Below are 13,795 nucleotides of genomic sequence, written 5' to 3'. Positions count from 1 at the left end.
CCTCAGCCTCCTCTGCCACCCTCAGTCCTTCTCTGCACCTCCGCCAACTCCCACAGCCTCCTCCTCCGCACCATCGCCGAGGCCCACAGCCTCCTCCACCCCGCACCGACCACAGCCTCCTCATCCACCAGTCTGCAGACACAGCATCCTCAGCACCACTGCTGCTAAATAGGTAATCTTACCCTGCTGCCTTTCTCTCTCCCTAGTCCCTACTGTATGCCCTTGCTGTCTGTCACTCTCCCTGTCCCTATGTCCCTGCTGTCACTTTCCCTGTTGCTCTGTCACTCTACCTGTCCCTATTTCCCTGCTGTCACTTTCCCTGTCCCTCTGTCACTCTCCATATCCCTATTTCCCTGCTGTCACTCTCCCTGTCCCTATGTCCCTGCTGTCACTCTCCCTGAATTTTGTGTGCTATAATGTGAATATCGGCTCATACCGTGTGCTATAATGTGAAAATCGGCTCATACCGTGTGCTATAATGTGAATTTCTCCTCATTCTATGTGCTAGAATGTGAATATCGGCTCATACTGTGTGCTATAATGTGAATATCGGCTCATACCATGTGCTAGAATGTGAATATCGGCTCATACCGTGTGCTATAATGTGAATTTCGGCTCATACCGTGTACTATAATGTGAATTTCTGATTATTCTGTGGGCTATAATGTGAATTTCGGCTTATACTGTATGCTATAATGTGAACTTCGGCTCATACCGTGTGCTATAATGTGAATTTCGGCTCATTCTGTGTGCTATAATGTGAATTTCGGCTCATACCGTGTGCTATAATGTGAATTTCGGCTCATACCGTGTGCTATAATGTGAAAGGGGCACCAGTGCTATATAGTATAAGGGGTCCTACTATTGTGGTGCATAATGTGTAAAAAGGGGTATATGGTGTGGTAAACTACACTGAAGGACATGCCCCCTTTTGAGTGGCCATGCCCCCTTTTCTGGAGCGCACGCGCTAAATTAAAACCTTCACTTTTCCATACCCCCACTTCAAAATTTCCACTTCGACCACTGAGTAAAGTACAATGGAGCTGGTCATATGGGTGTAGTAGGTCTGGGTGCACAGTAACCTGGCTTGCAGTAAAAGGGGGCTGGTGATGGAGGTACAGTAAGGATGTGTGCATGTGATAAGGAGGTGGAATAAGATGGGGGCTTGTGATGTGAGCAGGGGTAGGCTGAGTTGGCATGGTGTCACATGCCCCTGTGCTGGTCCAATTTTCAGCACCATGGGGGAAGTTGCTGGCGCCTGCAAGACATCCTGCCCTGTGATTTACTAAATGTGCCTACTTTGGTGTTGGTGCCAACCACATGATGCCACTTATAGAAATTTTTCCACGCCCACTTTTACTTCCTAATCTCCCCCTGCCCACAGGCCCTCATTCTGGTGTGTTTGTTTTTGCTGCTGCTGTTGCTATCTTTTGCGGTACGCAATTGTGATTATATGCTAATATAGGCAGAAGCTAACCTGAGCGTAGGGACACCCGCTGCTGTTGCATCATTTCCATCCAACAGCGTATAATTGCTGATACATCAGTATCATCGCTGCAGATTCTGAGGGCCTCTGAAGACACCCAGGCTGAGCTGCCATCCCAGGATGCAGAGGGCTCTCCAGTATCAAGTGAGATAGCAGCTGCTAACTTATGCATGCCCAGAAACTGTGTCTGAATGGCCAGAACATGCTTGCGTTTCGCCAACCACTCCCCGTTATCACCCATAAACACTGCCTTCCTGTCTCTCACTCTGCGACTAATTCCTCGTTAGCAATCCAACCGCTGCTCGTGTGCACTGTGGCTCATACGCATGCGCAGTAAGAAAATAACTGACCATTTTATGTACAATAGCTGCCTTGTGACCGCTTCTGAGTCAGGCCCACTGTGGGAACTCTAATATGTCACAGGATACACTATACAAGTAGTTCAATCACATGGTGGCAGAATACATTACAACTACAGTATGTACATCCATTAATACACTTCAAGGCAGCGCTAAATTTCAGACACTTTTAAGCCAAATTAATATACAGAACTACTTGACCTTTTCTTACATGGAAAAAACAACTGTAATAGTATTACAAAGAGTGTCATCTAAATGTTATGGACAATAAGTATCTGAAAGAAAATGATGAATAATGTTATGTAGCTAGGCTGAAATCTATTTGCTTGTTTGCTCCACACCTACAATAATTAATGGTAGAATTGTTCTTAGGATTTGCTAACCACAAGGTCACAGCTCTATTTGTGCTAGTGGACTTTAGCCTAGTTATGTATTAATTACAGCTTGCTAACAATGTTTTACATACAACATAATTTATCTGTAGAGCTAGTTTTATGGGTCTATAAATACTGAATAGTTCCAAGCCCATTCACATACGCACACATGCTTTCTCCTGGGACTTGTGGGTCTAGTAGAACAATATACTCCAGGGGAAAGCAGTCAGGATCCCGGCTGTCAGGAACCTGGCAATCAGAATACCGATTCCGGGATCCCGACACTAGTCTGAATGCCAACATCGGCATTCAGAAAGGGGGCAACATCCTGGCGCCGGAATCCCAGCAACTGGGATCCCGGATGAGGAGGCACCGTGGCACTGCAGAGGTAAGCTGCGAGTGGGGGGGGGGGGGCTAGGTTTAGGCTGCGTCCTGGGGGGTTAGGGTTTGGCTGCGGGGAGGGGGGAGGGTTAGGTTTAGGCAGCAGGGATGGGGGATTAGGTTTAGGCACCTCTGGGGGGTAGTTAGGGTTAGGCACAAAGGGGGGAGTTTAGGGCTAGGATGCGGATAGGGAGGGTTAGGGTTAGGGGGGTGGGGAGAGGGTAGAACACCCTTAAATCGCCCCTGTCTGTATTTTAAACTCCGGGATCCCGGCGTCAGTATTTTGCACGCTGGGATACCATACTCTGGATCTCATACTGATTCCAATCCAGGAGATATCGGAGATGCCTCCCTGCGTTCAATACAAAACCAGTTACAGCAGCCATCCTCATAACTCTCTAGGAGGATGGCAAAATAAGGCAATTTAACCAGTTTCAAAAAGCTTAGCACCAGGTCTAACCTCTGTACCGGTTACCTCTGTCACTACAATGGTCTTGGCATTCACCTTTCATAACTTTCCGAATAATGGTTTTCCCCATAACACAGTACAGCACCTTTTTTTTCATTTGTATTTTTAGTATGAGTTCCGAGAACAGTGAAATAGCTTCAGAAATAAAATAAGCGTTTAAAAACTTGGCCTGAAAAAAAAAAACACAGCTCTTACTAAATGGTACAGAAATGGACATTACTGCAGCTTCTACATTGTGCAGATTGCAGATGTCACCGCTAATCCTCCATTATTTATGTAATAATAATGAATTCATTCATTTAGTCATTCACATCAGTCCCTGACTTAGTGAAGATCACAATATATATTCCCTACCATTGGTACCCACAAAATCACACACACACGGGCGGAAAACCAGTATCCGGGGGACACCCACACAAACATGGGAAGAACATGCAAACTCTACACAGATAGGGCCTGGGTGTAAATCGAACCCAAGACCTCAGTGCTGTTAGAAGCAAGCTAGTCATTGCACCACCATGCTTTCCTATTCACTTTAGTGGAAAAAGTGTGATTAACACTTAAGGGCACTAAACACTGTGCGATTTGGGCAATTTGAATGATGAACGATATGAACAATTAACGATTTTTCAGTAACAATTTTTTGCATACACACTGCACGATTTGTATGAACGATTTAAACATTTTGACATTGCAAACATCAATATCGTCCAAATTGGCTTGCAATGATTAACGATGATAGACCAATGATGAACAACTGCGGGGACGCACATCGTTCATCGCTGGTGCCTCCACACTGAACAATATGAACAATATATCATTCATTTTTGAACGATATCGTCCATATCGTTATTAAATATCTACCAGTGTGTAGGTCCCTTTAGGTAACCAAAAGCAAAATCTTTATGCTTTGTACTACAGTAGTATATATACTTTCAGTTAACTAACTATCATTGATAATTCATGTTGAAAGTGGTTTTGCATGAAAATGTTTAGTATTTTATGCAGAACAAAACTTGTAACTGGGAGGTTTTACCTCCGGTATACGCCTGCTATTGGTGTGGTGTTACACTTCCTACAGTGCTACAGGGAGGTGCAGTTGAAATATTTTACTGTATAATCAGTTGTAGACAGTTCAAGAACAACAACGTGTGGTATAATATTAAGTTCAAGGTTCTATAACAAGCTGAATCATATATCAATGTGTTGGATAGAAACAGAAAACTGTTTACTTTAGCTGAAATGTAGTACAGTATTTGCTAGAGAATGTGATCTCCAAACACATGAAAAGCCAGTTTAAAATAGTTGTGTCAGGTGATGCTAACACAGCAAAAGAACAATAGCACATACCTCTAGAACAGGTATTTAAAGGAAGCATTACATACTGTATTCTTAAAAGTCAAGCAATGTGGCTCCAAAAATAAAAAGTCATAAAATTAAATGTACTAAAATGATCAGCATGCTAAGACAAAGGGCTTGGATATATACCCATCACTCAGCTGCAAACTTCCCATTTGTAATTATGTGCATGCACAGCAAAACAACATGAAATGTATAATGTCACTTGCACTTGTATCCCTTGTCTAGAGGTACGGAGCAGGGGCAAAAGTTTTACAACAGCCATAGTTTTTTAGTTTTTATGTACGCATTTTATTGTCTGATATAGGCATAGAACAAATAAACAATCAGAGGAAAAAAAACAGAATCATTGATAAAATCTAAATCTAAACATACTTGTGGCACTTTTTCTACAATAGGAATCAAATACTGTTTGGGAAGTTCTTCCCAGCACTATTGCATACCTATACATTTGCACCCACATATAAATGGGAAAGATGGGTGATAGGCAGTGGGTGACACTTGGGAGAGACAGTATATGACAGTCAATAGGTGACAGGCAGTGGGTGACACTGGGGAGAGGTAGAGATGAACAGGGAGAATGAGACAGGGAGAGGGAGTGGGTAAGGAGAAGATGCAGTGGGTGATGGGGAGAGGCAGTGGGTGATGGGCAGAGGGTGACAGGGAGAGGCAGAAGGTGACAGGGAAAGGTAGAGAGTGACAAGAGAGAGAGGGTGATGAAGAGAGGGTGACAGGGAGAGGCAGTGGGTGACATGGACAAAGTGACAGGCAGTAGGTTACAGACGAGAGAGGGTGACAGAAAGAGACAGTGGGAAGAGAGACTGGTGCAAGGGAGGAGAGAAATGCTGGTGCAGACAGAGGATGGGCAGAAAGGCTGGCGCAGAGGAAGGGAAGAGAAACTGGTGCAGACAGAGGATGGCTTTAGAGGCTGGCGCGGATGAAGGGAAGAGAGGCTGGTGAAGACAGAGGATGGGCAGAAAGGTTGGAACAGAGGAAGGGAAGAGAGGCTGGTGCAGGCAGAAGATGGGTGGAAAGGCTGGTGCAGAAGAAGAGAAGAGAGGCTGGTGCAGACAGAGGATGGATAAAGAGGCTGGCACAGATGAAGGGAAGAGAGGTTGGAGCAGACAGAGGATGGGCAGAGAGGTTGGAGCACAGGAAGGGAAGAGCGTTTGGTGCAGACAGGTTGGGCAGAGAGGCTGGCGCAGAGGAAGGTAAGAGGGGCTGGCACAGAGGATGGGCAGAGAGGCTGGCACAGAGAGAAAAAGGCTGAGAGGCTGAACATAGGCAAGAACAGTTAGAGAAGAAAAGAGAGAGACAGGAAATAACTTACCTGTTGGAGGTAAAGGATTTGACATGGAATCAGAGGCTGGCTGCAAACTAGGCATCAGATTTCTTTAGTGATGCTGTCCATCACTCCTCGCTGAGCCATCCTCTAGCCCAGCCAGAGCGGGGGGAGGGGGGAGTAGTGAGTTGTTATGGCCCAGGGGAGGCAGAGAGGGCATAGGAGGGGGAAGGGCATTGGCAGGAAATACACTTTTGCTATCTGGGGAATCGGCACTATAGTCCATTGACACTGCTGCTCTGCAGCTGAGCCCTCTCTGCAACGCTTACAAGGCTTACTGCATTGTGCTGGCCTTGCTAAGATGGTCACAAATGCACTAAGTTTGCCAACCACTTCCAGCTACACTGTGGCCTGTTAGTGTCAACAGAAGATGGCCGCACTTAATCTTTCAACCACATTTTCCAGCATGCTAGATACTATGGAAAATCCTGTATATACTGAAGCACCAGTGGCACTTCTGGCTCTTCAGTTGTTTTGGAGATGTTTTTGTTACCCTCGATGGCCAAAAGTCTGTACAAAATGCTGTTACACCAACCAGTAGCAGATTTTACCATTGGGCTGCCCATAGTCAAAAGGTAGGAATTGCTGCTGCTGCCAACTGTACCAACAGGAAAATTAGAAGTTAGGCCAGACCACAAAAAAATCTTTTTTTTTTTTTCAGTAGGCCACATCCATTTTGGGTGTAAAAAGTTCACTTGTGATATATGACAGTATGTGCTTTTATGGACAGTATGATGATTTAAAAAGGGTAGATTTAGGGTATCTATAATCTCCCCACCCCCACATCACTGCCAGCTCTGTTGGTACAGTCCCTATGATTTCAGAAAGACAAGTCAGCCCAAACGTTGCCTCCCGCAACAAATGCCAGTGGGAAATCCACTACTGGAGGTAAAAGAAGATTCTGGATAGTTCTGTATGAGAAATAATGAACACTAGTTATGTAGACAATAATATCCGAAGCAAAGCATTCACACACCTGTTTGAAGCCATTTTCAGTTTTCCTCTGCTCTCCTATAATAGCAAGCAACTCCTGTAACACAAGATATCGCAATGTCACAAGGTACAGCATTTTATTTCATAATAACTTCTCGCACACAATAGAAATGTTTCATCTTGTTCTCATTCGTTTCTGAGAGAAATTCTATATAAACTGTAACTGACATATCCATGTGACTACTGTCAGACACCAATACACTTGTATATGACACTCATACTGTACTGCAGAATCTAAATGAAGTCAGCCTGTCTAACTATATGTGATGGCAATTATATGTAATGGAGTACAAATGCAGGATAGTAACATGTTTAAGTATCTCAAGTTCCCTGTTTTGTTTGAATAATGTTTTTTCATCCAAAGCCTGTCATATATTTTATTTTTATCTATATTGTTCAACAAGAAATGTAATGGAACTTAAATGACAAATCCTCCATAGTCACGGCTTAGTTACAGTTACTGTAGGAATTAGTGCCTTTTGCATACTATTATGGGGGTCATTCCGAGTTGATCATAGCTGTGCTAAATTTAGCACAGCTACGATCATTCACACTGACATGCGGCAGGATGCCCAGCACAGGGCTAGTCCGCCCCGCTTGTCAGTGCCTCCCCCCTCCCCCCTGCAGAAGTGCAAAGGCATCGCATAGCGGAAATGCCTTTGCACTTCAAGAATAGCTCCCGACCAGCGCAGCTTTAGCGTGCTTGCCGGGAGCTACTTGTCGCTCCCCGGCCCACAGCGGCTGCATGTGACGTCATGCAGCCGTCGCGGCCCGCCCCCTCCCCAATGGTCTGTCCAGCCCCCTCCTGCCCAGCGACCGCCTCTGCCTCAGAGGCGATCGCTAGACAACGACGGCTGGCATGCACCGGCGCACTGCGACGCCGGCGCATGCGCAGTTCCGACCCAATCGCTGCGCTGCAATAAACTGCAGCGAGCGATCGGGTCGGAATGACCCCCTATATTTCATGATAATATGTGCATCTTCTGAATTGCCTAATAGTTTCATAGAAACAGTTTTCTAAATGGAGAGTTATGTACTGGTAGTATAACGGATCTTGCTGTATATAAAGGACTTTTACAGCGATATAGCCCATCCTGCTGAAAAAAATCAATTGGAGGAAACGTGTATTGAAGGGCTGTACATCACAATTATTCAGGAGAACTGTTCAATGTAATTGTAGTCCGACTGCCTCTTTGATAACTGCCTATGGTTCCAGATCTCCAGCAGTAGTGGCAATTTAAATTTCTATAGAACTGTGAAGACAGCTTCTTTCACAGAACCTTCAGCTGTAGGATACGAATCAGCCCACAGGTCATGTGACTAGAACATGCAGTAGAGTGCAATGCCAGATATTTTGACAATTCATCTAGGAGGAAAGTATATGGGCCAAATTCATGGATTTAACATTTGATATTTGTAGGGACGTAGCCCAGGATGGCTGTATGGTGATTTGGTCAGAAAATCGCCTGGCTTGGAGTACTAAGGCATTGATATAAGCTTAAAATAAAAGTGAATAAGTGTCTGGTTGCATTGATGCAATGGTGTCATTTACAATCAAATATTGGGAATTAGAGGATTGTACCCCTGGGCTGTATGAGCAGAATGAGCTTGTTTGTCAGACATCAATAAGACATTGTTAATGTGCACATACAGGAAGCAGCACTTATATGAATGGGAGCAGAGGCAATTTTTTAAAAACATTTTTACATTTTTTTTTATTCATCAGAGCAACAATATATAATATCAAAGCTCACCATACATTATAGTACACAGCAAAAAATACGTACCACAAATGCCAGGAATAGGCTAATAGAAATAGAAACACGTTGTGAGCATTCCTGAGCGTGCTAAGTACCCCCTCTAAAAGTACATAAAGCTAACAGGACATTCGTCAGCCTGTAGATGACAAGGAAATTGGTGGGTCGCCTAACAAAACACGGTTTTCATATCAGGAGTTATATCAAAAACATACACAAATCTGGAGTGTGTAAATAAAAGTGGAGGGTGCTTTTTTTTGAGCCTGGAAAAAGGTGGAAATGTACAGTTATATATAACGGGCATTGCCATTCCATGGGGTAGGTTAGTAGACCCCAGTTATTGTAATCACCAAGACTGAAAATCAGGTGACCAGTTGGTTGGGCATGGTATACGCAACATTTGGAATTTAGCTTGGTTGGGTTAGGCACTGCATATATGACTTTTGGAATTTGGTTATTGGGAACAGGCTCCTTGACCCTTAGGGCTACCTGTTGCCAGTATTCCTCCTCCTCTTAAGGTTAAAAGGTTGTAGTTTAAAAAAAATATGCTGTGGCCATATACCACTGACTGTCTAAGGTCATGGATCTATCTGCAAGATTGCAGAATCTTTCCTGTTCCTTGGTGAGATTGTATATATTAGTAAAGGGTTTCCCAAGCTCCACCATTGCAGTCCAGGTTCTAAGGCTATCCATGCTTGAGTCCAGATGATTTAATCAAATTCACTGAGGTACTAATTAAGTCACCTGTACTCAAGCATGGATAACCTTAAAACTTGGACAGTAATGGTGAAGTTTGGGAAAGTGATCCAAAGGCTTTGTGAGAGTACGAACGACGTGTATGAGCTACAGCTAAGCTTTTCTGCTCTTATCTAGAACATAACCACTCACAGCACAGCTGTTGTTAAGCTTACTTCCTCTTATGAACGCTTCCATTGTGTAAGACATATTCTACTGTACCTTATTCTACTATACCTTCTGCTCATATTGCTCTTTAGATATTTTCAGAATAACAAGTTATTTAGTTGTATATATAGTATTGAACGGAGAACAGTGTAAAATTATAGGAGATGTAAGTGAAAGAACAGTTAACGAAATTGAGGCATATTATGCCTCATTGGGTTTCAGACCTGATAATTATAATTTCTTATCACCGCTACTCGCGGAAATAAGAAATGATACATTGCTCAAATGTACTTTTCTTCACATGCAGACACAGGAGCTCAGAAAGAAGTACGTCACTGCAATGTGTAAAAAGTGAAATGATAACAAATACAATAATTTTGCATCTCCCTCAGGGTTCTGTGAATGCACAGTCTACTGAACACAAATGTCTGGCCGCCATTGCCTGGTAGGGTTCTGGAGTAAGCCTCTCCCGGTAAGTTTTGTCAAATGTAGTACATAGGCTACAGCGGTTAACGCCATCTGAAAATGGCATTAGCTGCCAGGGCCAAACTCTGGAATGCTTTGTATTACGGAGCTTGGTAAATCTGAAAAACCTATGGGGGCTGCAGCTGAGGATGGAAATGGAGGGACAGTGGAGGAAATGGAGATTTCTGCTGAGTTCTCTCCCTCATACATCCATGGGATATACCACATACTGTATATGAGAGGATGATAGGGGACAATTTAAAAGAAGTAAAAAAGGGAAAGATCAGCGATACGGAACATATAACTCTTCCAATAAGCATGACATAAAGTAGGATTTTAAATACACATTTTAAAAGCTGCTAATATTGTTCAATGAACAGTAGTTCATTATATTTCTCAGAGAAAGCTGTTTGGATAATAAACAAGTTCATATGGTAGAAACAGACTCACCTGCTCTTTCTGGTACAGCAACTGATGCTCCTGCTGAAGAAGATTCTCATAAAATGTGGAGTATGACTCAAAGTTACTCTGTTCTCTAGCCATAATGTCACAAGCCAGCGATGTTAGACAGTGTTCCAAATGTTCCTTACTGAAAGTCACCTATGCCAATAGTAACAAGCATTTTAGCAAAGCAAGCTAAGAACACCCATGACAGCTCCAGTCTCCAGCTATTCATAGACAAACAGGAAGCTTTGTAACAATAATTAACCACAAAAATTGTTTAAATATAACAGAGATTTAACTAACAGCACATTTTAAAAAGCTGGTTTCCAAAGATAAACCGGTACAAAAAAACCGGTACAACAGACCAGTATCTTGTTGCAGTACATAAAGTGGCCACTACAAGTGTGCAGTTGACAGGTCATGGGGCACTGACTGAATGTCTCGTGCTGTTAGTTTGGGCAGAGAGTAGATTAGGCTCCCAGTGTAAGATGTTTTGCCATCCTCTTCCATCATATTCCACCTAAACAAAGACTATATAGTTTACCTCAGCAGCTCTGTCCTGATGCTCACTCATTAGTCGCTGAACAAATCTCTCAGCAATTTGTGGCCTAACAGGCGAGAAGCTCTCCTTCATGGCTGGTTTCTTCCAGAGCTCTGCATACAAATACAAATCAGGTACACTGAAAGCAAGTAGTTGTGTTGTACATACTGTATATAGCAACTTGAAAATCACGTCTATATTGTCATTCGCAGATTTACTTTTTCTTTACTCTCTAGAGTTAAGTTTGAAGGGGGATGTTTTCCAGAGGGAACATGGTGGTGCAATTCACGTCATTAAGCATCCCCATCCCTATCCCCCCCCCCCCCCCCCCCCCCCCCCACCACCACCACCACCACCACAGTGTGCAATGCTGCAGCGTGGGTGGAAATTAATGATTAATGACATAACTCGCGACCCATCGCATCACCAAGCATGTGACCTCCCCCTTCATTGTGGAAGTGGGTGGAAGCTGAGAGACTGGTAGAAATTCAGGAGTCTCCTGGACTTTCTTGGGAGAGTAAGCAAGTATGATGTAGATGCCAAGGCGAAGCTGGGGTGGGGGTTGGTGCTGGCGTGGCTTGTGTCCTAAACACCAAATGTAGGGAAGCATGAGCAGGGGCGCCAAAAAAATGCTTATGTAACTCCACGGATCACTGTCTGAGCAATCCAATATGACATTTTATTACACAACCCTGTACTCAGCAAAAGCATCTTAGGTTCACTTGGTATCTAAGCAGCACAGGAGGAATGCAGAGCGGCTACAGCAGAGAAGCCTCACATAGTCAAAGGTAAGTATTTTCAGGGGCAATGAAAATGCCATGGAGAGGTCAGTGGGAGAGTCATGAAGAAGTCAATGAGAGAGCAATGAGAGAGCCATGATCGGGGCAGTGAGAGAGACAAGGAGGGAGCAGTGAGAGATATGGTGGGGACAGTGAGAGAGCCATGGTGGGGGCAGTGAAAGAGCCATGGTGGGGGCAGTGAGAGAGACAAGGAGGGGGCAGTAAGAGAGCTAAGGAGGGGCAGTGAGAGATATGGAGGGGGCAATCAGAGAGTCTGGAGATATGGATCAAGGAACAATGACAGAGATATGGAGGATGCAGTGAAAGAGCTACAGAGGGGCAAAGAGAGAGAGGGGTAGCTCAGCTAAGACCTTGCCCTAGATGAAAGAACGCTTAGCTTCGCCCCTGTGTGGATGGACATAAGAATGAAACTACCAAATGAGACCTTACATATTTGCATTTCTACTTGCATTTTTATTTTGAACACTTCTTGCACAATTCCGGTGCATTAGAAAATGCATCAGATACATTGGTCTCTAAATGCATAATAAATGCTGGTTATATGCAGTTTAACTAGCACTCTACCACACACTGAACCTGCTGGACATTAACCCTAGCACTGCCTGCGCAAATTTAAAATAAATGAACAAATACATTTGCATACCTCCTACATTGTGATTTATGTCCCTCACTTTCTCCCTTTGCGGCACTTGTATTAAGCCTGGTGAAGTGATAAAAGTGGAAGGTGATAATGCACCAGCCAATCAGCTCCTGTCATGTTACAGGCTGGGTTTGAAAAAATGACAGGAGCTGACTGGCTGGTGCTTTATCACCTTCCACTTTATCACTTCACCAGGCTTAATACATCTGCCCCTTTGCTACATATGATCTCCAGCCTCAGTGGCGGAACTAGCAAGCGGTGGGCCCAGGTGCGACAAAATGCTTTGGGCCCCCCCCCCCATCCCATCCAAGTCCACCCCCTCACCCCTTGAGAGGATCTGGTGAGGGGGACCTGCTCAGGGCCAGAGAAATGGATACCTAGCAACAGTGCAGTAACTAGACATTTTAGCACTGTGTGCAAGAAACGGCATCGGAGCCCCACCCCTGCATGTAAAACAGGGGCAGTGCGCGCCGTAGGCGCGCGCAAAAATACATAGTGGCGTGGCTTCGCGGGGAAGGGGTGTGGCCACAAAATAATACCAATTCCTAAAATGGTGCACAGTAGTCTCCATTCTTCAAATTACGCCGCACAGTAGCACCACTACACCAGGTAGAGACCCTTTTACACCTTACAGCGAACAGATTCCTCTTTTTACACATTACGGCAGACAGCGTCCCCTTTTTACACATTACGGCAGACTGCGTCCCCCTTTTTATACATTACGGCAGACAGCGTCCCCTTTTTACACATAACGGCAGACAGCGTGCCCTTGTTACACATAGCGGCAGACAGCGTGCACTTTTTACACATTACGGCAGACAGCGTACACTTTTTACACATAACGGCAGACAGCGTGCCCTTGTTAAACATAGCGGCAGACAGCGTACACTTTTTACACATAACGGCAGACAGCGTCCCCCTTTTTACACATTACGGCAGACAGCGTCCCCTTTTTACACATTACGGCAGACAGCGTACACTTTTTACACATAACGGCAGACAACGTACACTTTTTACACATAGCGGCAGACAGCGTGCCCTTGTTACACATTACGGCAGACAGCGTGCCCTTGTTACACATTACGGCAGACAGCGTGCCCTTGTTACACATTACGGCAGACAGTGTGCCCTTGTTACACATTACGGCAGACAGCGTGCCCTTGTTACACATTATGGCAGACAGCGTGCCCTTGTTACACATTACGGCAGGCAGATTCCCCCTTTTTACACGTTGTGGCAGGCAGTCCCCCGTTTTTACACATTGCGGCAGGCAGATTCCCCATTTTTACACATTACGGCAGGCAGATTCTCCCTTTTTACACATAGCGGCAGGCAGATTCCCCATTTTTACACATTGCGGCAGGCAGATTCCCCATTTTTACACATTGCGGCAGGCAGATTCCCCATTTTTACACATTGCGGCAGGCAGTCCCCCCTTTTTACACATTGCGGCAGGCAGTCCCCCATTTTTACACATAGCGG

The 13,795-nt window shown here is 44.6% G+C and overlaps 1 protein-coding gene across 4 annotated transcripts in view; it reads right to left on the bottom strand.

Annotated features, from left to right (window-relative positions):
* LOC134909816 (uncharacterized) overlaps nt 1-13,795 on the bottom strand; it is a 366,238-nt gene that overhangs the window by 153,159 nt on the left and 199,284 nt on the right. For all 4 annotated transcript variants that reach the window (XM_063917096.1, XM_063917098.1, XM_063917097.1 and 1 more), the window contains 3 exons: nt 10,877-10,986; nt 10,339-10,488; nt 6,747-6,800 (listed from right to left, as the gene is read on the bottom strand). In XM_063917096.1, coding sequence (XP_063773166.1) covers nt 6,747-6,800; nt 10,339-10,488; nt 10,877-10,986 — 314 coding nt within the window. The remainder of the gene's footprint in view (nt 1-6,746; nt 6,801-10,338; nt 10,489-10,876; nt 10,987-13,795) is intronic.

The sequence above is a fragment of the Pseudophryne corroboree genome, chromosome 4, assembly GCF_028390025.1.
Source record: "Pseudophryne corroboree isolate aPseCor3 chromosome 4, aPseCor3.hap2, whole genome shotgun sequence".
In the NCBI taxonomy this organism is placed as follows: domain Eukaryota; kingdom Metazoa; phylum Chordata; class Amphibia; order Anura; family Myobatrachidae; genus Pseudophryne; species Pseudophryne corroboree.
This window is presented reverse-complemented; position numbering and strand designations above follow the sequence as displayed.